The 22,991-nt window shown below is 43.1% G+C and overlaps 1 protein-coding gene across 2 annotated transcripts; it reads right to left on the bottom strand.

Moving 5' to 3' along the window:
• Window positions 1–2,761: 2,761 nt before the first annotated feature.
• Window positions 2,762–22,457, bottom strand: sall1a (spalt-like transcription factor 1a). 2 transcript variants are annotated; one of them, XM_076748732.1, is made up of 3 exons: window positions 14,518–15,407; window positions 5,527–8,936; window positions 2,762–4,438 (listed from the first exon to the last, which is right to left on the bottom strand). In XM_076748732.1, exons 1-3 carry the CDS (start codon window positions 14,588–14,590, stop codon window positions 3,998–4,000), a joined length of 3,924 nt encoding a protein of 1,307 aa, XP_076604847.1. In that variant the 5' UTR covers window positions 14,591–15,407; the 3' UTR covers window positions 2,762–3,997. The 2 variants fall into 2 exon arrangements, with proteins under 2 accessions (XP_076604847.1, XP_076604933.1); XM_076748818.1 differs by lacking the exon at window positions 14,518–15,407 and adding an exon at window positions 22,333–22,457 and having other exon boundaries at window positions 2,768–4,438.
• Window positions 22,458–22,991: the final 534 nt, after the last annotated feature.

The raw sequence follows: 22,991 nt of genomic DNA on the forward strand, positions 1-22,991 counted from the left end.
GGGCTGACAGCACAAGGCAGAAGATGTGGGAAGGGGCTCCAGCTTCCCAAGATCACCTCCGTGCAGCTTCATCTCAGTCTGACCTGCACACTGAAGGACTGCAGGGCAGAAACAACAGATATTAAAACAGATTTTACTCCTGAATGAAATCCCCCGATGTTACTGTGCATGAGTCAAGATGCGGTTAACATGTTTGTTTCCTTCATTTTTACTTCCTTTCTTTTAGCTTTTCTCCTGGCAGACTAGAATGGACACACACACACACACACACACACACACACACACAGAGTTGCAGATCATAAATTGTTACTCAACCAATTTAGAGTAAATCTGAAAATAAACTCAATAAAGCCATTTTTTGTTTCAATTTCATTCAGTTCTAAAAATACACAAACCCTTTAAAACCATTTAGAAAATAAGAAAAGTTACATTTTTGACAAAGCAGAGCAGCATGAAGATCACCTCAACTAGAATTATGAAAAATGTTTAGTTATCTAAACACTGGAGACAAATGATGTTATTTCTGCATTGTGGCAGCTGTGCATACAGCCCTTACTTAAGACCAACCCTCTAATGAACCTTCAAGTGTACAGTAAGTGGACAGGAGTGGCTTACAGCTGAAGAGAGTAATGTTTCTTTGCTGATGGTTCCCATCCTCTCCAGACACTGCAGCAAAAGGCCATCAAGCCATTTAGCTCAGACAAGGGAAAAAATACCCAACACTGAGATGAAAACACATGAAACAAAAATATTTAGAATAAATCTAAATGTGGGTGTTTGTGTGAAGCCGTGAGGATGCAGTTCATGTGAATCTCTCCTATGAGAGTGTTTATAATATAAAGCACATCATCTGTGCACCCTGAAGGCACATCGTCAGTGTAGCCGCAGAGCAGGGGATGAGACTTGCAGCACTTCAATAAATTGTGACAGTGAACAGGGCAGACTGGGACAGCCCCTCTTAGTCTGTAGCGATTGTGTTTCAGTGTGTTCGCCCGGCTCTTCCTGTGGTGCTCTGTGTTGTGGTGCAAAAAGCCACTGCTGGGAGCCACAGTGGAAGAGATCAATTGTACACATTCCTGCCACCTGAGATTCAAGTGTTTCTGTAATACTGCACAGCTCAATCGATACTTAAGCGAGGAAACGAGAGGGAAGAGCCCAGTCCATGCTTAGTGGTGGGACTACTCACACAGAGATAAAGCATGTACTTACTCATGTGTGTGTCTGTTTCCACCTCTTAATAGCCTACACACAAAAATATGACTCACCGCATGCTTTTTTTCTAAACCATCATTTTATACATATATTTTATTCAATTAATTAAGACAAGGCTTGAAGTATTCCCTCAGCTATTGTAATTATTAATAATTTTGTGAATGTTCAGTGTGTAAAAAGAGAATTTATTTTTTTCTCTTTTTATTCCTATTATTATTTTAAGTATTATTTTCATTATAATTATTATTCATTAAATGAAACAGTATAAATGAAAATACTACTACTACTACTGATAGTAGTAGTAGCAGTAGTAGTAGTAGTAGTAGTAGTAATAATAATAATAATAATAATAATAATAATAATAATAATAATAATAATAATAGAAAAAGACAGAGAAACGCGGACATCTATGTCTAAATGGAGGTTAAAGTCGTAAATATGATCGAAGTGTTTGTCATAATTAGCGGAGCAGTGAGAATGTGGAGCACTTTTATTTTTCTTTCTGTCCTTTGAAGGAATCTGTCGGGAAGCCGCAAACAGAGCTCAGGGAACAGATGTGACTGTTAAAAAGAAAACAGGCACTGTGGGCAAGGATCATTTAGCTTCGACGTCTTGAAATATAAAACGTAAATATTGGGGATTTCGGCTTTGTGTAGAGGAGGGGAGAGCGCCGGGGATGCTGGACAGAAATTAACAGATCCTGTATTGCAGGATGTGCAACGATGTGTTAAATTAAATGCAGCTGTTGAAATACAAAAGGGGGAAAAATCAGTTTGAATTAAAAAAGAACAAAAAAAAAAAAAAAAGAAAGAAAGAAAGAAAGAAAGAAAGAAAGAAAGAAAGAAAAAAGAAAAGAAAAAAAAAGGAAGGCAAATGCCTTCAAAGCCGTCAAAGGCTTTATCCTTATGACCGTGTGATCGTTTTGACAACTTCTTTTGGGGCTTTGAGGGAAATAATAAGATCGTCGCGTTCGTCATGAAACGTATTTTTCCTCCTCAAACTGCATCACTAACATCTCACCAGGGCTGCAGCTGACGGTGCCTGCCTTACTGTCTGGTCCAGGTTAAATAACACGTTTTCCCCGCTGAGGCTTATTTTATTATCACAATCTGGTGAGCGTGTATAAATAAATGGCAGAAGAAAACCTTTTCCCTTCCGCGTAAAAAAGGAGCCTCGAATCAACTTGATTCAGAGGATTAGCGATTAATTGACGATTTCAAGGATTGGCAACGGAAATTATGAGGTTTAAAAGTGCGATCATGATTTAAATTAAAGAGCAGGGGAGGCCACGCCATCAGTGATTGCATCCAAGCAGGCGTTTGAGCCTCTGCTGCTGGTCAGTGCAGAGAAACTGAAGAGCTGCACAACGAGCACGAATTATTCAGAGGCAAACTGTTACTTTATCGTTATTTCTGCTCTCTTTTTTTTTTTTTTTTTTTTTTCAAATGTCTGACAATGATTGATGTGTGAAAAATGATTGTCAACTTCTTTTTTAATGATATAAAAAATAAAAGAGGGAACAAAAGCACAAGGACACAATGTTTCTTTTGGAAAACTGATGTATTTGATTATTAGAGTAAAGAATTACAGTATCTTAGTTGTTAGTAGGTATTAAAGTGTAGAGAAACTGGACCCATAAAGATCTTCCAACTTTCCAAGAAAGTGCATGTAACAGTCCGAAGGTTGTCAAACCCAATATATATTTATATTTATAAAAACACTATCATTTTGTCCCCTGGCCATGATGGACTTCTCTTGTGTGAGCTTTATGTACATTTTCTTACGAGGGAGTTTGTATTTCCACATCTGAACGTATTTACAGAAGCTTCAACACATAACTTTGCACTTGATGTCAGTGAGGATGCTGGGACATAGCAGCAACGTGGAAATCCAGCGGAGAAACTAAAGGAGAATCCTGCTCATTTGATTGGCTGTCTCAGTTCCAAAAACCAGGAAATAGGCCACACCGAATGTTCCCTTCTGTCTTGCTTTGAACAACACCAAAGTACGAGCAACAACAACAACAAAAAAAGAGATTGAGGGGAAAAAAATATGGAAATGAACGAAAAGTAGAAAGTACAATACACAGAAACAGTAACAACAAAACGAATTAACACTAAAGAAACCCTTGAAATGTAGCAAACTTCAATGTTTTGTCTTCCTTAAATAAAATAAAGGTAAATAGCAACTGGAAAGAAAGGGACTACCACATCATTTAGTCCCTCGCCTGAAATTCATTGTTTTGTTTTGAAGAGGGGAGGGAGGCATGAACACACAGATGTTAGACCATCTACAGAAGATCAGTGTACATTATTTACAGCAAGTCTGTTTGCTTATTACAGGGCTAATGCATCACATGAACATCAACAGTTCTGTTATAGCTACTACAGACAGAAAATAACTTAATGCCAAGGTAAGGTTATCTACCCAGATATTCTAAGTTTCAAAAGCACATTTTTTAAGCACCCATACATACCCATTCTGGCTTTAAAACAAACAAAAACCTAATTGTTAATGCTTCCACTTGGTTTCAAGCAAGGTTATAATCACTAATAAATAAGCTCCTTAAAACTATAACATGTACATTGTACAAAAAAAGCAACTTGTCTTCACACTCATGTTCGTAAAGATTCAATGGCGAGCAAAGCAGTTCAGTTGATTTTGTCCCTGTCTTGTTCTCTGTCTTTCTCTTCTTTTCTTTCTCTTCTTCTGTGTTTGTCTACATATGTGTACAATATGCCACGAGGCATCTTCACGTGTATCTGCGCAACCGAGGACATACGCTCTAACTGGTGACAATTTCTTTATTGTCCTCTATGAAGCGTGTGAACCGAAAGTGGGCTCCGTTCTCTGTGTTGGCCATTTTCTCCAAACCAGCAAGAGCAGCGTTGGGCTCCATGCTGTGTAGCTTGTCCAAGCTGCCAGTCAGGCCACCGATGGGAGAGCTACCCCCATTTCCTACACCACCTGACATGGGTGGGATGCCTCCATTCTGGATGACGGAGATTTCATTTGTCTTCATTGCCAGGCCATTGGAGAAGGCTGCAGCGTACTGGTTCCAGAAACTGGCTGGGTCCCCATTGCTTGCCCTTGATGCCATGTCCTTCTGGAAGATCTCAGGAAACTTGACTGGGTTCGTACCCAGGAAGGCCATTGGCCCATCTACTGAGAGCCTGCGGCCACGTCTGGCAGGAGCACTATTCCACATGTGCGTGCCCATGTGAACCTACACAGAGACAGAGGGAGGAGAGAGAAAGGGAATAAAAGGGAGGGAGGAGAGAGACAGAGCAATGAGAGGGATGAAAATTAGTGATGTTTACAAACTTGGCCACAAGAGCTGCACATGAGATGATGCAATGGAAAAAATAATAATAATGCTCGACTCCAAATTAAAATAGCTTCACACCCTGGGTGCAGCAGACCAGTCGGTTGCCTCTGCTGTGTGAGGTACCAGCATGGTGTAAACATCTTATTTTGGCAAGACTGATACATGCTGTTTAATCTAAACCTTAATTTGCTCATCTCACATGGGGACCACAGGGCTTGGGGTAAAATTGCACTGTCCGGTTTCATTGCGTTGGCCAGTATTACATGTGACATTTCACCTCTGCCAATACCCTCTTCATGTAAAAGACGTCTTTTTTTCCTATTTTTTTTCTGCTTCATAATCCTTGAAAGACACATTCAAATGATTATGTTTTAAGGTGTTTTATGTGCAATCTATTACAAAGAAGTTAAGAGACTTTTCTATGCTAACAATAGAGGAGAAACTTTAAGTAAAAACACAGACATCTCTGTATAAGACCAGTTTCAAACAAAAGCCAGAGCTTGATTTACCACAACCTTTAAAAATTAAAAATTAACTTTCTTAGCTCTCTAGGGTTAATTTTATTTTATTTTATGTTCACATAATTCTCCCAAGTTTCTGTAGATCATTGAGCAAGATCCTTTTCTTAATGATTTAGGCCTGTGATAGTTTTGACAGAGCCTGCAATGGAAAACTACAGACTGACTTTGCGCATAAAGATTGCCTCTGATAATTAATTCTGTGCACTGAATCATTCTTAGCTGATTACATTCTGGAATTTCTACCCAATAATCATATTAGTTGTGTGATTCAGCCTTTCCACTAAGGTATTTTTTTCTCAGAGAGCTGTGCCATTAATTAATTATACAACATTACCACCTCTTGATGCCTAGTGCACTGACATGCCATATAAAACTAAATAGCAGCTCTGAGACTCATTTTTCACAAACATTCTCACGCACAAACTTTTAGGAGACCAACGGTTTTCTGGATGTTTCAACATTTACCTTGAGGTTTCCTTTGGTGGTGAAAGCCCGACCACAGATACTGCAGGCAAAGGGTTTCTCCCCTGTGTGGGTTCTCTCGTGGATCTGCAGAGCACTGGAGGAGGAGAAACACTTCCCACACGTGTTGCAGAAGTGTTGCTTCGGTGTCCTGCGTGGGGGAGCAGCAGAAAGCACTGGAGAAGTGGAGGCAGATGATGTGACCAAGCCGGGGGGCATGTCCTTGTTCTCTTGGTGGAGGCCATGGAGGAAGCCGTTGACCTCTGGTTTGTTAAGAGAGCCTACAGAGAGGAGGGAAGGAGTTGGGCTGGAGGACAGGCTGGTGTTTGAGGGCTCAAAGAGCTGTGAGGGCAGGTCTCTCATTTGATGGGTCAGCATGTGCTGCTTGAGGTTGCCCTTGGTGGAGAAACCTCTGTTACAGGCCGTGCAAATAAATGGTCGTTCTTTGGTATGGCTTCGATAGTGAATGTCCAAGGCACTCTGACAAGCGAAGGTCTTCCCACAGATGTCACAGGATGTGTTCTTGATGGTGCTACGCTCACGGAAGGCGAATATCATGCCCAGGGAATCTTTTGAGGGGTTGACAGATGTCAGGTCCAGGGCTCCAATGTTGGAGGGGTGAGAGTGCAAGAGGCTTGCACTGGTGTGCTCAGAGGATAAGGCCCTCTGGTGCCTTTCTTCAAGGCTGGGGGATTTGTGTGGTTGTGGCTGCAAGCTAGTGGGGGATGGCGCCTGCATGGAGGAGGTAGATTCTGACACAGCTGGACTACCAGCGCTTTGGCTTTCAACATCCCCTCCCAGAGATGAGGAATCATTGGTGAGGCAATCTCCCTCAGCTAAGCCATTTGCCATAGCCTTCAATTGGCTGAATTGATGCTCTTGTGTTTCATTATTGTGGGTGTTCTCTTGGCCGTTTTTGTCGTGCCCCTCCTGACCAGCCATTTCAGTGGGAATTGGTGAGTTACACAGACTGTCATGGGAGGCGTCAGCTGACCTGGGTGTGTCTGGCACACTGCTATCTGGGCCCTCCTCCATTCCTTCAATGTTGTCATCAGAGAGGTTGTCGAGATCATCAAAATTTCTCTCCTCAAATGAGCCAGTGTCAGATGCCATGGACTCTGGATAACTCTCTGGCAGAGGGGTGTTGGGGATCTGCCCACCCATGTGCATGCGAATATGTTGCTGTAGAACCACAGCATTTGTGAACTTCTTCTGACAAATAGGACAGGAGTGCTGGACTCTGAGAGGAGGCATGGCCCTATGGACACTGTAGTGGGTCTTAAGATTTCCCTTGGTGGTAAATGCTCTGCCACAAACTTTACATTTAAAAGGCCTTTCCCCAGTGTGAGTGCGATAGTGCATTTTCAGAGCACTCTGACAGCTCAGCACACGGTGGCAGATGACACATTCGTTTGGGTCTGTCACCTTCCTGTCAATGTTCTCCACAAGCTGCTGTAGCTTGGAGGTCTCTGACCCCTGGAGAGGATCCAGAATGCCTCCAAAGGGGAACTTAGCCTTGAACTGATCAGACATAAGAGGCATGAGTGGATTGGTCATCATGGGCGGGCTGTTCGATGTTGTGTAGTCAGCAGTGCTCTCTGAGGCAGAGCTCACATTTGTCATGAAGCCTGAGGAGTGGCTGCCTTCTTCAGTTTTCCCATTTGAGGTAGGAAGAGTTGCACCTTCACCCTCTTCAAACACCCCATCATTACTTTTAGCCGAAGGTTCAGCAGCACCTGAGTCACTCTTTGCAGTAACAGAAGGGTTAGTTATGGCTATTGAGTGATCTTCCTTTTTGATGAAATGTGGCAGGCTTGGCATGGTTGGTGGCAACAGCATGCCGACTGAAGAGGTCAGAGTGGGCAAAACTGGTTTGCTGTCCAACCAGCTGGTGACAGGTTTCTCAGGGGGCATAGACATGCCGTATGGAATGCCGGTACTTGTTGGTATGTTGTCTAAATGCTCAGGAACAGGGTAGGGGTTCATCTGGATGTGTGGATATTTTTCTTTATGACGCTGGAAATGAACCTTCAGGTTACCACGGGTGGAGAAACGGTTGCCACAAATATTACACTTGTATGGTCTCTCACCAGTGTGAGAGCGCAGGTGGATTTGCAAGGCACTGTCACTCCCAAACACCTTGCCACAAAACCTGCACTTATGCTTGAAGAAAGCATCATCAGAGCTGCTCTTATGTTCAAATGAAGTGACATTTGGCGGCTTGCCTTTTGTCCGCTGGGCCAAAGCTGCTAAAGAGTTGAGGTCCTCTACGGTGGTGCCAACATTGGGCAGAGAACTGGAGAACATGGGGTTTCCAGGTGGGGGCTGAGGTAGAAGGGGATTCACTGCAGAGCTTAACAAGCTACGCATTCCAAATGCTGGCGTGGATGACTTAGCGAGTGAGGAGTTGCTGAGCTGAGAGTGGAGGCTACTCATATGACTCGGCCCCTTGTCAGAGGACTGGGCATTGACTGTTGATGGCCCCAGTGTGCTAATGCTCTGAGATGTCTCACTGCTGTTTGGGTTGGACTGAGGTAGCTGTGCCGCTGCAGCCAGCTGCTTTAGGCTGCTAATACTGGCTGACTGACTAGCCAGGTTCTGTGCTAGCCCTGCGGCTGCAGCCAGCTGTTGGGAGAGATGTGAGCTGAGTGTGGTCAGTGGGCTGGCAGCAGGCCCCATTGTGCCTGGAGCAGAAGTTGGGGGCACCTGCATTTCTGGGGACTGGGAGGCCAGTAGCAGTATCTGATGGCGAATCTGCTCAATAAGCTGCAGCTGGTGGATCTGTTGCTGTTGCAGGGCTAGGAGCTGCTCCATAAGGGCTGGCACTGCCACTCTGGGGCCCCCAGTGGAACGGGCCTCTTGGGAGAACTGGGCCACAGCCACTTTGGTGCTCTGCAGATTTTCAATTATGACATTGCTATTGATCATGGAGAAGTTCCCCAGTTCAGTCAGGTTACTCAGCTGAGGTAGAGGGGCAGAGACAGCTGAAGTACCTACTGCAGGGCCAGAGGTGCTCCTGCCACCATGGCCGTTGACTGTGTTGATGGGGCTCCTGCTCTCTGTGTGACTGCCTTCCTCTTCGTGACCACTGCTCATTCCGGAAACATCCACGTCCATGGATTCGTCTTTTTCGAGAGTGTTGGGCTCCAAAAGGTCACTGCACTCTGTTTGATCAGTGTTATTAGCTGTGTCATTCATCTGGTCATCAGGATTATGGGGTGGAGACCCAGGCGAGAAAGTTCCGGTGGGGGAGGCAGGATTTTCATTAACTATCAGAACTAACTGATTCTTAGTGCAATTCTTCTGGTGTTCCTCAAGATCTGATAGTTCAAAGAATTCAGCACAACATCTGCTACAGACGTGGGCGTCTGACTCCTTGCAGGGGGGGTCCTCTGAGCAAAGTTCTGTGTCCCCTGAAAAAGAGGAAACAGAGGATTAGTGATTAGAAATGTTTTGCAGCTGAAGAAGCAGCTTTATCTCCTCAAATTCCATTGTTGTTAATCTTAAGTTAATCAGTTTTACACTTATCCCCTTGATGTGTTCACAAAAACAACGATCGAAAGGCAACAATAAGCCAACAGAAATGAGAAAAGGCCTTATTCAATGCAGTGGCCTCTGAAACACGATAAGAGGGGATACAAAATCAATGGGGACTACTCAAATATTGCTTAAAAGTGATCTTTGAAGATGTACATCTGGGTTTCATCAGCCCAACCAAAGGTAATCATTTTCTCCACATAATCCATCAAAATATAGAATAGAGTGAAGTGAGGACATTGGGTCTTAATGAAATTTCATAGAACAGCATTGATTTCCTATATTCCATGCCCTTCAAAGTCGACTTGTCCACTCGGCGCAAATCAAGCATTTGAAGGACTTATTAGACTTTCAATTTGCTGTCAACTTTGCTCATTTTCAGCCAACTATGGGCATCTTGGACAGGTTATCTATGTCACTAAACTAATTTGTATCCACTCAGGCTGCAGTCACAGTGAGACACGAACAAAGGAGCTTGTAGCTTCTAGGCTTTTGTGTGTGCACGCTAAACACAACAAGCAAAACAAAAGAGGAAAAAATACTGAAGAGTTAGTAAACGGTGACTTATTTAATATATATGATATGACATTATGGCTACAATGTCGAGAATTGAATGAACATTTTTTTTTTAAATATATCTAAATATATCTTAATTTAAAAGTCACCAGACTTTTTTTTCCATATTTGTGAGAAAACTTTGACCCAAAAACATTATCAACCATAGAAAAAGCACTTATCAGTAAATTCTTGTGTGGGAAAAGGCAATTTAAAAAATTATGTTTAAATAAATTACTTCCTCAAAACTTCAGAGCAGGGTGGTACATCAGAATGCATGCATCACAAACTTGTCAAAACTGAGAAACTGGACACACCAGCTGCACAGAGCACGCAGAATACAGACACAGCAACTTCTGTTGTCATTGAGATGAAAATTCAAAAGTGATGACTGCCTTTCAAAAGCAAAACACATTTTTAATTTTCCATTTTGATAAACAAGCGGAGTGAAAAGGCAGGACGACACCCTGCCCCCAGAGCCACTGCTGTGCTCCAGACTTTCCTTATTCTTTTCCCTCTTTGTCACACTAAAATCTCGCTGTTTAACATACAAGTTGATTTACAAATTGCATTTCTCTATGAATCCCTTTCATTGTGGCTCTGGCCCCTCAACACTTTCATCAGGGCCAAGAATTCATTTGCAAATGAAACCCAGAGAAGTGCAGCCCTGCCCCACAGAGAGACAGGATGCCTTCCCATTGTTCGCGCAGCATGGGAGCGGCGGGGATCGTCGGCACAGCCTGGCCCTGCTCATCTCAGTCGACTCAAAGCAGATCCTGTTTAATTCAGGGATTATCTCCCTCAATGTTCCTCTGCTCAGAGACATCAGATAACGCAAAGTTGCCATGACAGTAAACCCTGGCCCTCACACCACCAAACCATGCAAACAGGGAAGCCTCAACTTTAATGATAACTTTTCATGTTAAATCCCCTCTTCCACCCACCCGTCTACCTACACCCCAAGTGCTAATTTTGAAAAAATGTGTTTGATTCATAGTGTGAGAAATGTGTGGCTTAAATAAACACCTTTTCTCTCTTCTCAAGATGACTGTACACAAATTAACGTGAAGAAAATCCAATCACATGACACTGAGTGGAAGGAAGATAGGAGCCATACAAAAACACAAACTTTTGGCAAACAAACTTCTGGAAGGCGCAAAATTAAAAAAGACAGAGTACTGTGTGTGTGCGTGTGTGTGTGCATGTTTTAATATGCTTTGCATGAGCATATGAAAAAATAGGCTACACACAGTGAACATAATATTTGAGAAACAACGGTCTACACTGAAATTAAATTTACCATTTTACTCATACAATACTACAGAAAGGGCCTAAGTGTGTTTCTTTAATTAAACTTATTTCAAGCAAAAGCTATTAAATTCTGTGTATTTGCACTTTTCAAAAATCCTACAAATCAAAAGATTCATCTTATACTGTTTTTAACCCGCAAATGCAAAAAATGTCAATGACAAAACTATCAACAGACTGTATAATTACAGAAAAAAGAAAAGACACAACGCATGACCCAAAACAATCCGTGCATTTCTGTTTTACCAGTTAAGGAACTGGAGCAAACGTTTTCATCAAAATTGTGCAATGCAGCAGTGGACATTGTCCTCTTCACTAACTCTATCCTAAGTTTGGAATGTGAGCGAGGAAAACAATAATAATGTCCTTACAACTTCAAAACATAAGAGTCATATTCCTTCAATAACTTCAAGGCTTACACTGCTACACATTTGCTCTTTTAAGTGCAATCCTGTGTTTTACTTCATATGGCAACAAAAAAAAACGGATCAAAACTAAATCAATGCACGACTACAAATCCACTGTCCACATAAGACTAGTATAGCAAAGAGCGCAGATGCTAGCATTAGGATTAATTCCCAAAATAGCAAGGATTAACTTCGAATTAAAATTAAGATAGAGTCAAGCTGGTATAAAGATGGAGTCTGTAAAACTTCCATAGAATCTCTATCAAAAGCACAATGTAAGCTGTGCGCAGGGCTAAAGGGCATCAGGAGAGACAAAGAGCAGAGGACAGAGTCTTGAAGAGATCGACCAAAGTTTGAATATGAGAGACAAGAAAGCGAGGATTAGTCGGAAAAGTTGACGGAGAGCTTTGAGAGATCCTACATTATTTTTTCGCAGGGGGCCTCTGTGAGCCTCTTGACACTTGTAACTTCAGGAGGGTTTCTGCTCTCATCGTCTCCAGCCCTCAGGACTCATCCCACTGAACACTAGATGGGGTTCCACTAAAGCTGCCGTGGTCCAGGACAAGACTCAGATCTAAGAAGCTCTGCCCCGGTGACATGCTTAAAGCTTAAGGGGAGGGAAAAAAGGCAAAGCAAGTCCTTCACGCTACACCTAGACTCACACCACATAAACACTGGCAAAATGACAAGCAACTTCACTCTTCTGTTTGCAGGGGAACAACAGAGCAAAAGGGGCTGCCCTGCCAATCTGCCCTCTAGGGGGGCCACTCTGATAGGGGAAAAGGGGACGACCACAACACCGATAAGGCCTCACACTCTCACACACAGTTAAATAAAAAGCCGAGGCCTTGCTGGGCCGCCTGCAGCTCTGATCAGCAGGGTCAATGACGAGGTAGAGAGGAACACACTGGGCCCTGAACTCTCATCACCTCCACACAGAGGGACACTGGCAAAGGTTAAAACAGCTCAACATCCCACCCTCTGTGGCTCTCACGCCGACCTCCCAGTAACTACGGCCCTCAGCATCACTGATATTCAGCTACAAACACAATGACTTTCTGTTTGCACTTCCGGCCACCACAACTCTCTACACACGGCACATTTGCTCTGAGTCTCAGCTAAATACCCCAGAACCTAAAGACAGCTTGTCCATACCCCTTATAATTCCACACACAAGACACTTGCAACAATTCGAACATGCCGCATAGTATTGGACATAATTGAGAAATTGTGTTTTCTGCAGTCTGCCAGGGTTGGTGACTAAAGTAACTCTTCATTAACTTTATTAGATTTTAAGGAAAATGCAGCAAAAGACAGCACTCAGGAATTAACTGGGACTTGCATTAACCATCAAGTTCCTAAAAATCACGTGAAATGGGCAGCAGATAGCGTTTCTATGCAGAGTTTCCTCCTGAAAGAGGCAAGTGTTTCTTTCAAATTACCTGCACATGCTTTTCAGGCACTCCTAAACACAATGAGGCTTTCAGCGTATTTACATTGCCTATTTTAAATTTATAGGCCTTGTCCAACAGGTCTAGCCAACGCCAAAACTATTCCTCATTTTATCTGCTGTTTCATGAATGGCATGTTTTATTTTTATTTTTAATTTTTTTGTCCAAATTAAAATAATGAAAAATATAAATGTTGGCCAGCGAAATTCGATCACGCACCACGACAGACCAAAGAAAAGCCTCCATTTAAATTAAGAGCATGTTTTTAAATTACAGATAAATAAATAACTATTATTTTCTTGGTAATGGATCCTCTGATAGAAAAGTCCAAAAGTCGGTCAACAAAAAAACACGTTACAACGCAACGTCCTGTTACGAAATCCGACTGTTATTAACCTTCTGTTACCAGCTTATCAGGCCGCAGTTTTGTTGAAGTCTTTTTTTATTCATTGGTTGATTTTTTTTTTTTTAGGTTTATTTTTTCTTTTTAAGAAATTTGGAGCAGCTTGACTGGCTGTCACTGGCCTCTGAAACTCTCAGCTCCAGCTCACAGTCCTGGATTTTTCTGCTCTGAATGCCACTTTGTACAATCTGACTTCACACGTTCGGCACCACAGCAGCGTTAAAAGTGGATTTCTCTTGGAGAAGAAATGATTTTCAGAGATCACTTTTCGCAGCAGGAGATCATCTTCAGGCATGAGCTTGTCTGGAGGCGTTAAAGCGCAACTGAACAAGCCAGATTATCAAAGTTCAGATCAATTGAGAAAGTAAAAATTATTTTGTAATGAAATGCAAATCGAGTGTGTGCGCACTGGCGTGTGTGTGTGTGCGTGTGTGTGTGCGTGCGCGTGTGTATGTCGGTGTGTGTCTCATAGTGAGCAAGACTGCTCTATGCTGCTATTTGAACAAACAGTGTAAACGATGAGTAAACCGAAGGGATATTTTCAGGATCTGGGAAGGATGTGTGTGTTCATCAGCGCTTCTCAGAGCAGCTTGCCCTCTTTTCATCCAACTTTTTTTTTTTTTTTTTTTGTAAAGCAATAAATCACGTTAGTGTGCAAACAGAGGCTGAGACAGACTGATTTTCATAAAAAGTGGGAAACGTCTGTACGAGCTTACAGCTAGGACTGAAACAGTGTGTCCGGGACTCAGGGAAAGTTGGAGTCCCGGCAGGAGCGACAGGGTGCTGCGTGTCGGCGCACCGAGACCGACCGCTGAACGCAGGGAAGCCTCGGACAGGAGCCGAAAAGCGACTACTCACTACACGAGACTTTCAGAGTTGGTTTAAAAACACGATTTAAAGCTGAAGTGGCGAACAAAAAGTTTGGAAACTTTTAACACACACGCAGTAAACCTGGTTAGAAATGCGCCCCGTACTTTCGTAATTATCTTTCACTTATTTATCTTTCATAGTTAAATTTGGATTATAGCGATCTTGAGTGTGCTGAAATAGAAAAGTGGACCCAAATTCCTCTTTGCACTGAAGTCAACTGAAGGAAATCCTGAGTTTTCTGAAAAGTGGCACAGCCTTTCATCACCAAGACGCTGGGATTTGCAAAGAAACAAACAAAAAGCACGAGTGTAAAGTCCACTTCAAAGTACCAACTTTAACTGTCAGATATGGACACAGACACGATTAAACGACCGGAAAAAAAAAAAAAAAGAAAAGAAAAGAAGCTGAAGCTACTCGCGGTGCCTGGACAGAAGCAGCGCTACTTTGGTTGACTTGGACTCACCATTGTGCTCCGATAAGGGCAGATGAGGGTCGGATTGGAAGTGTTGCGGCTTCGCTTGTTTCCTCCGCGACATGCTGGCTGGCACATCAGCAGGCAAAGAATAAAAAAATGACTACAAAACCCTCTCAAAAAATTACGTAAATCGAGCCCATCCACCGCGCATGTGCCCCGTTATGATTATCAATAATGCTCTGCGATTAATCATACGGGGGGCTTCTTTGAAAGGCGATTGGCACCTCGCCAGCCCCCCTCCTATTCAAATGAAGTCTCTTTAATCAATTAGCTCCTGATTTGCTGGGGACTCTTGTCTCTCTCTCTGCTCCCACCCAATGAGTTGATCCGTACGGGGAAGAAAGGCTGGGTTTTCCAAACTCCCTTTAGATACGGTTTAACCCCTTCTGTTAGCCAAGTCAAAGCTTATCTTGACTACTACAGGGGAATGTCAGCGTCTCGAGTCAATGCCTGCGACAGTATCTTTCAATCTCTCACATTGATCAAGCAGCGATCACAGTTTTTCTTTGCTTCCCCCCCTCCTGTAGATGTGGACTGACTGGACGCTCGCTACTCAGACCTCCGCGATCTCCAGCCAACTTTCTTCTCTCCTGCAACTCGGTAGTCCGTCCTCCGCTCTTGCATTAAGATCGCTGTAATTCAGCTCTTGTTGTGTTGTACACCGACACCTACTCTCTGAAGAGTTTCGGTCGTGGCTCCCGGTGCGCTAAAACGCAGCGTCGCGCGAGCTTGTTCCGTGCGTAAATGGCACCGGTGCGCGTTCCCAAAAGTCCACAGTGTGTTGCGACGTCCCAGTCAGTTTCATTTGATTATTATTAGTCGAAAAGGGGGTAACTTACTAACACGTTTTCATCACACACTGCATTCCGCGAATAAACAAACTTTGAGGGCCCGTGCAGCGCTGGGACAAATGTGGAGCCCGGCCCATCGAGGATCTGATTGGTCACAGGGCTATTCAGTCATGCTGCCATTCACCTCCACCTCCTCCGTCGCTCTCCCTCCCTCTCTCTCTCTCTGATTGCGCACAGCAGATCCAAACACTTTGTGCGCACCGGGATGATCAGTGGGAAAGACAGCGGAGACAAGTCTGTTCATCTGAATAGGGATAAACAAAGCTTTTAATTTCGCCCCTAAACATTTTTTTTTTCAGCGAATGTCTGTCTCACACAAGTCATCTGGACTCATCTGCGTTTCACACCATCCTTTAAACTATTTAAAAACAAACTTGTTTGTCTTTATATCGTCGCCATCCAGTAGGTTGTTTGTATAGCAAAACCAGCATGAATGGCTGCATGACACCTCATCAAAACATGGATGCTTTGAAGGCCTTTTGTTGATTTTTGATTTCTACAAATGCGAGTTTTTTGAGGCAGTGATAAGTGAGCAATATAATGAGCAATATAATGCTGCCAAGAAAACAATGTCTGAATCAACTGTGTGCATAAGTCACGGACCTCTCGTACACTACATATTATTATTAGAACAATAATTATTATCATTATTATTGTTATAATGATAATTATTATTATCGGTCTAAATAATGCACAAACAGGCAGGAGTGCGCCTTCAGAGGGGATGTTTTTAGAGGGCAAGAGGTCCCACAGGAGCTTCATGTGAGCGCTCAGTCGAGTAGATTTATTACGTGAAAAAGATAAACGAAGCTCTCAGTCGAGCTGATTTTGAGAAATGAAGATAATAATGTTACTATAGGTGATGCCTCGGATGCCATTATTTTTCACTGAATATTTAAAGAGCGGCTGCAGGCTAGATGGATCTGGTCCTCTCTTGTGTCAGCTATCTTTTAGTTTCGGCTAGCCTCACTATTTACTTATTCATGAAAAAAAAAAGGAAAGAGCGGGGGAAAATCAAATACCTCTGATGGCTCCACTGATCTGCCTTATCAATGCGTCGTGTCAAATATTCAAAGAAAATATGTATTTTTAAATTTGACACACATTTCAGAAGATTGACAAATGACTGGAATGACTTAAAACACGACAATGTAACCAAATCGAAATGTAGGCTGCGACTAACAAAATCCAACAGCAAATGATCATTAATAGGGGAAACGCGCGCGCGCGTGTGTGTATGTCTCTCTCTCCCTCTCTCTCTCTCTCTCTCTCTCTCTCTCTCTCTCTCTCTCTCTCTCTCTCTCTGTGTGTGTGTGTGTGTGTGTGTGTGTGTGTGTGTGTGTGTGTGCCGTTAAAAAGCCTCTGCAATTATGTGTACCAAACTTGAAATTGCTGGGAGAGGAAAAAGGGGTCTGCAATATTGTAATGTCCCGGGCGGGAAAATCAATGGGCAGTTAATTGATGTGAGTGTTGGTGTGAGATTGTAAACAGGGTGATTTGCAGTCCAGCCGAGCGGGAGACATTTTAAATGGGATTCACTCGGGACGGCGAGGATACAGTGTTAACAATCATGGGCTGAATGACACAGACGGACACAGTTTGGGGACCCAACGGACATAACTCAATGTCAGTGCCTGAAAAAGTTTTCAACTTTGACTTAAAAGATTTTTTTCTAGCCATTCAGGCGCGATTGGCCGGCCTGCTTGCTGTTTATAAATTAATACTGATGATATCCAGCACAGAATGAATTGTTAATTTGGACAGTTCTGATGTCTGACAGAGGAAAGTGGAGGGTAAAAGGAATATTCTCACTCAGATCCTCATTATTTCAATAAAAAAACACATCATGTTAATTATATAGATTTAAAAACGGACATCTTATATTAATGCGTATTTTTATATAAATTAAATTATTATGTTTTTTAATTACTCTAATAATAAGTAAATAACCACGCTTATCGTCCCAGTGTACGAGTCGCTCTTTGTCATAATGAAAGAGTGACTGTTCTCTGCGGGGGAAAATGACAGAAGACTTTGGCGCATAAAAAGTGCGCAGTTGTCCGCGCAATCAATGCAGTGCGCAACATATGACAGAAGGTCCGGCCGGGTGCCATTATTCACTGTTATCACTGACATCCCGTGATTGATCATACAGCTCGGAAACGCTGCGCGTTTGGCCGCATAATGTGATAGTTACGGCGGGGAATGTCCCAAACCCGAGCAGTTAGTGATCCTCAGACAGTGTGTTCGGAGGTAGAAAAGCCCCTTTTCAGTGTGACACCGCATTCAACACGTGGTGGGTTCCACAGTCCTGCTCCCTGCTCGACGCGATGCCCAAAGAATTACAACTAGCTGGATCAGGCCTTCATCTAGGTCAGCTGCACGTGTGTGTGTGTGTGTGTGTGTGTGTGTGTGTGTGTGTGTGTGTGTGTGTGTGTGTGTGTGTGTGTGTGAGATAATGGGAGCCCGGCGAGCCCGGCGAAGACGAGGAAACGGGAAAAACTTAAAGGGGTTTAGGGTTTATGAGGCTGCATAGTCTCAAGACTCGTGCATGTTAGCACAAATTCACTTGTGAATTCACTAATTCACAAGACTGTTGGTATGTGTCACTATCAAGCAGTTACACACCATAATTATTAGAAAGGGCTGATCTACTTGTCATCAGTTAAATATAATATTTAAAGCCCTTTAATAAAACGTAGGCTACTATTGCAAAGTTATGTGCACATTTGAATAAAAATACAGTAAAATCATGTCAGCTGACACAGACAGCCCTTAATCAGTTACATATAATTTACTAAATACATGGTCCTTTTTATGGCAGACTGAAAGTATGTTCTTGCTATGCTGGGCCTTATTTTTGATTAACAGTAAATGCTAAAAGTCTTTGACCTCTGTCGTTCCCAACACAAATATCAAGGAGTGCATGGCCTTATTAATGGAATGCTGACGTCTTGCAGAAGGATTAGGAGCTTGATTAAAGGGATTGTTGTAAGCTGGCCTCATGTTCAAAGAAATAAAGAAATAAGCCCACATTTTCCTCCTATCAAGTCACACACACACACACTGTCACTGTATGAGCCTTAATGGCACTGTGCAGCTTTGTTTAAGATGTCCAAAAACTTCAATGCAAACTAATCTTACTATATTTACAACTTCAGAATGAGTATAAGTACATCATTTATTTCACTTGTCTTCAAATCTACGATATGTTTTTTTTTTTTTATATATATATACAGGAATGTCATTTAAATGATCAATTGAACTTAAGTTTATAAAGCGGTGCAAGCAATTGCAACAGAGTCTATGAATACTTCTGGTATGAACTGAAATGGCTTTGTCTTTCAGATGATCAGAATGCAGCATTTAGAGCTCTGTTTTGCCACTAAAGAAACCCCTTTGAAAAATGGCCTGCATTAAAATTCAGTACCTGCAGCAGTAGAGAATAGCCTCCATTAATTAAGAGATCAAACCCTTTCTATTGTCCTCCAGCAGCCCTGCCACCACTTGTCCCACAGATTGTCTCCCCCCATTGTGCCCCCTGACAACTTCCTGCAGCATCACCCGATATCAATGGGCCGTGTTTGTTTTTACATTATCTCAGCTGCAGTTACAGACACCCCCTTTCAATCCCGTCTTGTTTGAGGGAAAACAAGCAAACAGTCAAGAGTGTCACTGAGGTGCTGGAGGTCACCGGCCCATCACACACACACACACACACACACACACACACACACACACACACACACACACACACACACACACTCACTGACACACTGCATCTGCATGGAGTGAGTAAGTTTGCATGTGCCACTGGTACAGTTATCCGTGACACACACACACATTCTCACTCACACACACACACACACACACACACACACACACACACACACACACACACTGCTTACTCTGTGCTACTGTGTGTGTGTGTGTGTGTGTGTGTGTGTGTGTGTATCAGCTGTAGCTGCCCAGGTACAAGTGTACAAGTGTTCAGAGATGAGTGCCAAAGGATCCCTGACTAAGAGTCTCGTCCTCCCAGTTATTAGTGTGAGAGGTGAGGCAGCCAGCACTGTCCTGTCCTGTCCTGACTGGTGGAACTGGAAACCAGATACTACAGGCAGTGTGCACTCACACACAAATCCACATCTGCTTCCTGTTGTATAGTTTGCAAACACTGGCACACTTTTGCTTTTGAAAAATAAAAGTGTGTGTGTGTGTATGATAAATAGTAATGACAATTACGATGACACTATAATATAGAAAGATGACATGGCTTCCATTTAAAATAACACTGGTATTAATCTGCTTTTCACATGTGTGAAAAACAAAAGCAAATTCATAACGTGCTTAATGTGAAACTGGACTCTATTTGGATTTTTTTTTTTTATAAAAACGGCAGTCATTGGAAATCGGAAATGCAAAATAAACTAACTAAATATAAGAATAAATATAGAGTAAATATAAATACAATTGAATTTTTGTAAGTTATATTAACAAGACTTTATGTCTGTTTCTCATTAGCCTGCACCAACTTTTTTTTCTGAATAGATACATTCAGAGACACAATCATTAAATCCTCATATTGTTATGATACAAATTCGCTTGATTGTATCTGATTAAACGTGCTCGCTTGAGTTGCATTCAGGAGAAACACCATGGTACTGGACGACCACCAAGACTCCTATTTTAGCTCCTTCGCATTCGTGAAAAACACATTCTGCTTTCATATGACATTGACAAACGATATTTGGATGAAGAGGGATGCTTAGCTCGTTAGATGTTTCACAGAATGGAGCCGGATTAAACTGACACACATCACTAAGACTGGAGGGTTACAGAGGAACCAAACACTCCAAACATCTTGAAGAGATTACAGACATCACCCCCCGAAAGCTGAGTGTTTATGTATTTTTAAGAACCTGGAGGAAAAACTAAAAATTACACATTGAATTATCCCTACATTACTTCACACGCTCGTAAACACAGAACCTACAGAATATACACATGTGATGTCTGTGTCTTCAGCCACAAAGCAAGCCAGGCGAGGAGCGTAACCACACAACAAAGCAGCACGCAGGTAACCACCGAGCGAGCAGACACGCCACGTAAAACAAAAACACACACACACACACACACACACACACGTTCTTACAGTAAATACACCCGCAAAGTTGAAACATATCAAGTGGTTTATTCGCAGTGACTCTGGGCACAAGATGTTTATCAGCTGCCGCCAGACAGCTGTGTTGGTTGGCCAGCAGTTAACTGTGCCTCAGACAGCCCCTTATTACTATTGATAGTTAGCATCAGTGTCCCGGCTGAGAAATGGGGCTGCTGTGGGCAAACGCAAGCTATTGATCTCCAGCTTGTCCCTGACCTGCCTGGAGCTAGAGGGAGGGGATGGGAGTGGAGGCCGGGTGGAGCCTCCATGACACTCCCTGTCTCGCTGTCTAGCACCTGGGAGGGCTACTGGTGGTGCTGGTATTCAGAGAGTTATCACTCCTTCAGGTCCTTGCTTTGCATTTTAAATCGATTTAATTACAGTCGGTACGAACGCTGTCCTGCCACGCTTTTCATCTTCGTTTTTACACCAGCAGCAGTTCTCTCTATTTTTAACTAAGCCAAATGAAGTTTTAACTTCCTACAGAATTTACATGTCTTCTACCTCTGCTACTCTTTCTTCTTTTCCTTTCTTTTTTGAGCTGAAATAATGTCCTTAGTTGTGGATGTATTGATTATCTAGAATAGAGCGATTGCGCTTGGGCAGACTATGTTTTTCACAGTGCCATTTTAGTGCCCGGCCGATCGCATGCAATTCATCAAATGGCTACTTTACTTTGCCCTCTGCTTCCTCCATATTCCCAATAAAGAAAACAGCGCTAAATATGACGCCTTTCTATACTTAATTGCTCTTTAAAACAAACACAAACACACATTAGACTGCACTGAGGTTTCAGCGGTTAAAAATCAGCAATCTGTTGGAAAGAGCAGCGTTGCAGGCTCAATGTGAGGTCCTCTCATGTGTTTGCATGTGTTCTTTAGCTCCCTGTGACCACACAAGAGACAGCTCCAAATGTATGTTTGTGTGTGTGTGTGTGTGTGTGTGTGTGTGTGTGTGTGTGTGTGTGTGCGTGTCAGAGGGAGTCTCTGTGTGCCTGTCTGTTTTTGTAAAGTGTGTTATTTAGCTACCCGGTGACCGCATGATAAAACATGGGGAAAAAAAAGTGGTGCAAAAAATGTGGCAGATCTTTCAACAACGGGAACAGAGAGGAAATGAGACGTTATTTAGTTAAAGCTGTATTGTTGCACACCGTGTCTGCCATGGAGAGGGGAGAAGAGGGGTGAGAGCTGCCTGGAGGTGCAACGTGGGGGGCGGGGGGTTGGGGGCTTGTCATTCTTTATTTACCCCACTTGTAGAAGTCTAGTCGGATACGGGACATGAGAGAAGTCAGGTCCCTGATGACTAGCGAAAAGACTACCTTGGGGGATGAAGTCACTGAAGTTACAGCACTGCCACCACTTCCCCAACGTGCTTCTTTCTTTCCATGTGTCTCTCCTGCCTCCTTTTCTCCTCACAACTCCCCCCTGTTGTCTCCTCTCCTCTCATGCTCCCTCTCACCCTTTAACCAAGTTACACTCTTTTCTTGCCATATTTGCCAAAAAAATGCTGTGACATTAAAACGATGCGTGCATTAATGCAAAATACTTAAAAGCCAGACACTTCAGTGCCCACTCCAGCGTGTGTGTGTGTCTGTGTGTGTGTGTGTGCTCAGTCGTTCTCTCTTAGCTCATTTAGGCTGCACGTCAGACAGAATGGCAATCAGACTCTCTCATCAAACTCCACTGCCCTTTTACTTGCCTCCTACCTCTTGGCTCGCTTGTCTGGCGAGTCGCTGCTTTTTAAACTCCCGTCAAAATGTCTGGCGAAGGGACACGGCACAGATCTCCTTACCTTTTCACAAGGCCCCTGTGATCCACCCACCGTCTTTGATGGCGTTACAATATTTAATGTTTCTGTCTCTCAGCAATTCCAAGCATCAAAAAGTCAGGTTGTATCTCGTGTCCAAAAACTCTACTACAGGTAGGCCATACGTACTCATCACTCAGACAGACAGCTGCACACAAACACTCACTTGCATGCGTATGGACTGACACACACACACACACACACACACACACACAGGACTCTTTTCAAAGAAGTTTGCTTTTTTTATTACTTCCTTTCCCATTCAGCGGCCTCCCCACTTTTCCAGAGTGCCCTGGGTGTGCAGTGAAAGAGCCGTGCTTATTATGTGCTCCGGGCTCTCCAAACCCAGCTTTGTTTTGTCCAGATAGCTGGTTTTCTCTCTCTCTCTCTCTCTCTCTCTCTCTCTCTCTCTCTCTCTCTCTCTCTCTCTCTCTCCGTCTCTGTCTCTCTTTAATATTCACAGTAAGAGTCTTGGCTCTCACAAGACGGCTGTTTTCCCAGTTTTCTCCCCCGCTAACAGCCAAGTGTGGCCCCTGTGAGTGTAAACATGCAGAAGGGAGGGACATCTCCTGACAAACATCTCCAAGGATGTGCCACCCTGCCCTGTGTCATTCATTCTCTACCTGGCACTGAAGCTAAACTGT

The sequence above is a fragment of the Chaetodon auriga genome, chromosome 1 (genome assembly GCF_051107435.1).
Source record: "Chaetodon auriga isolate fChaAug3 chromosome 1, fChaAug3.hap1, whole genome shotgun sequence".
Lineage (NCBI taxonomy): Eukaryota > Metazoa > Chordata > Actinopteri > Chaetodontiformes > Chaetodontidae > Chaetodon > Chaetodon auriga.

Coding starts and splice junctions, on each gene's coding strand:
- sall1a (XM_076748732.1), bottom strand. CDS start 14,590: ATGTCGCGGAGGAAACAAGCGAAGCCGCAACACTTCCAATCCGACCCT. Junction 8,937..14,517: donor GCCCTTATCGGAGCACAATG/GTGAGTCCAAGT, acceptor CCTCTTTTTCAG/GGGACACAGAACTTTGCTCA. Junction 4,439..5,526: donor CCACCAAAGGAAACCTCAAG/GTAAATGTTGAA, acceptor GTCTCTGTGTAG/GTTCACATGGGCACGCACAT.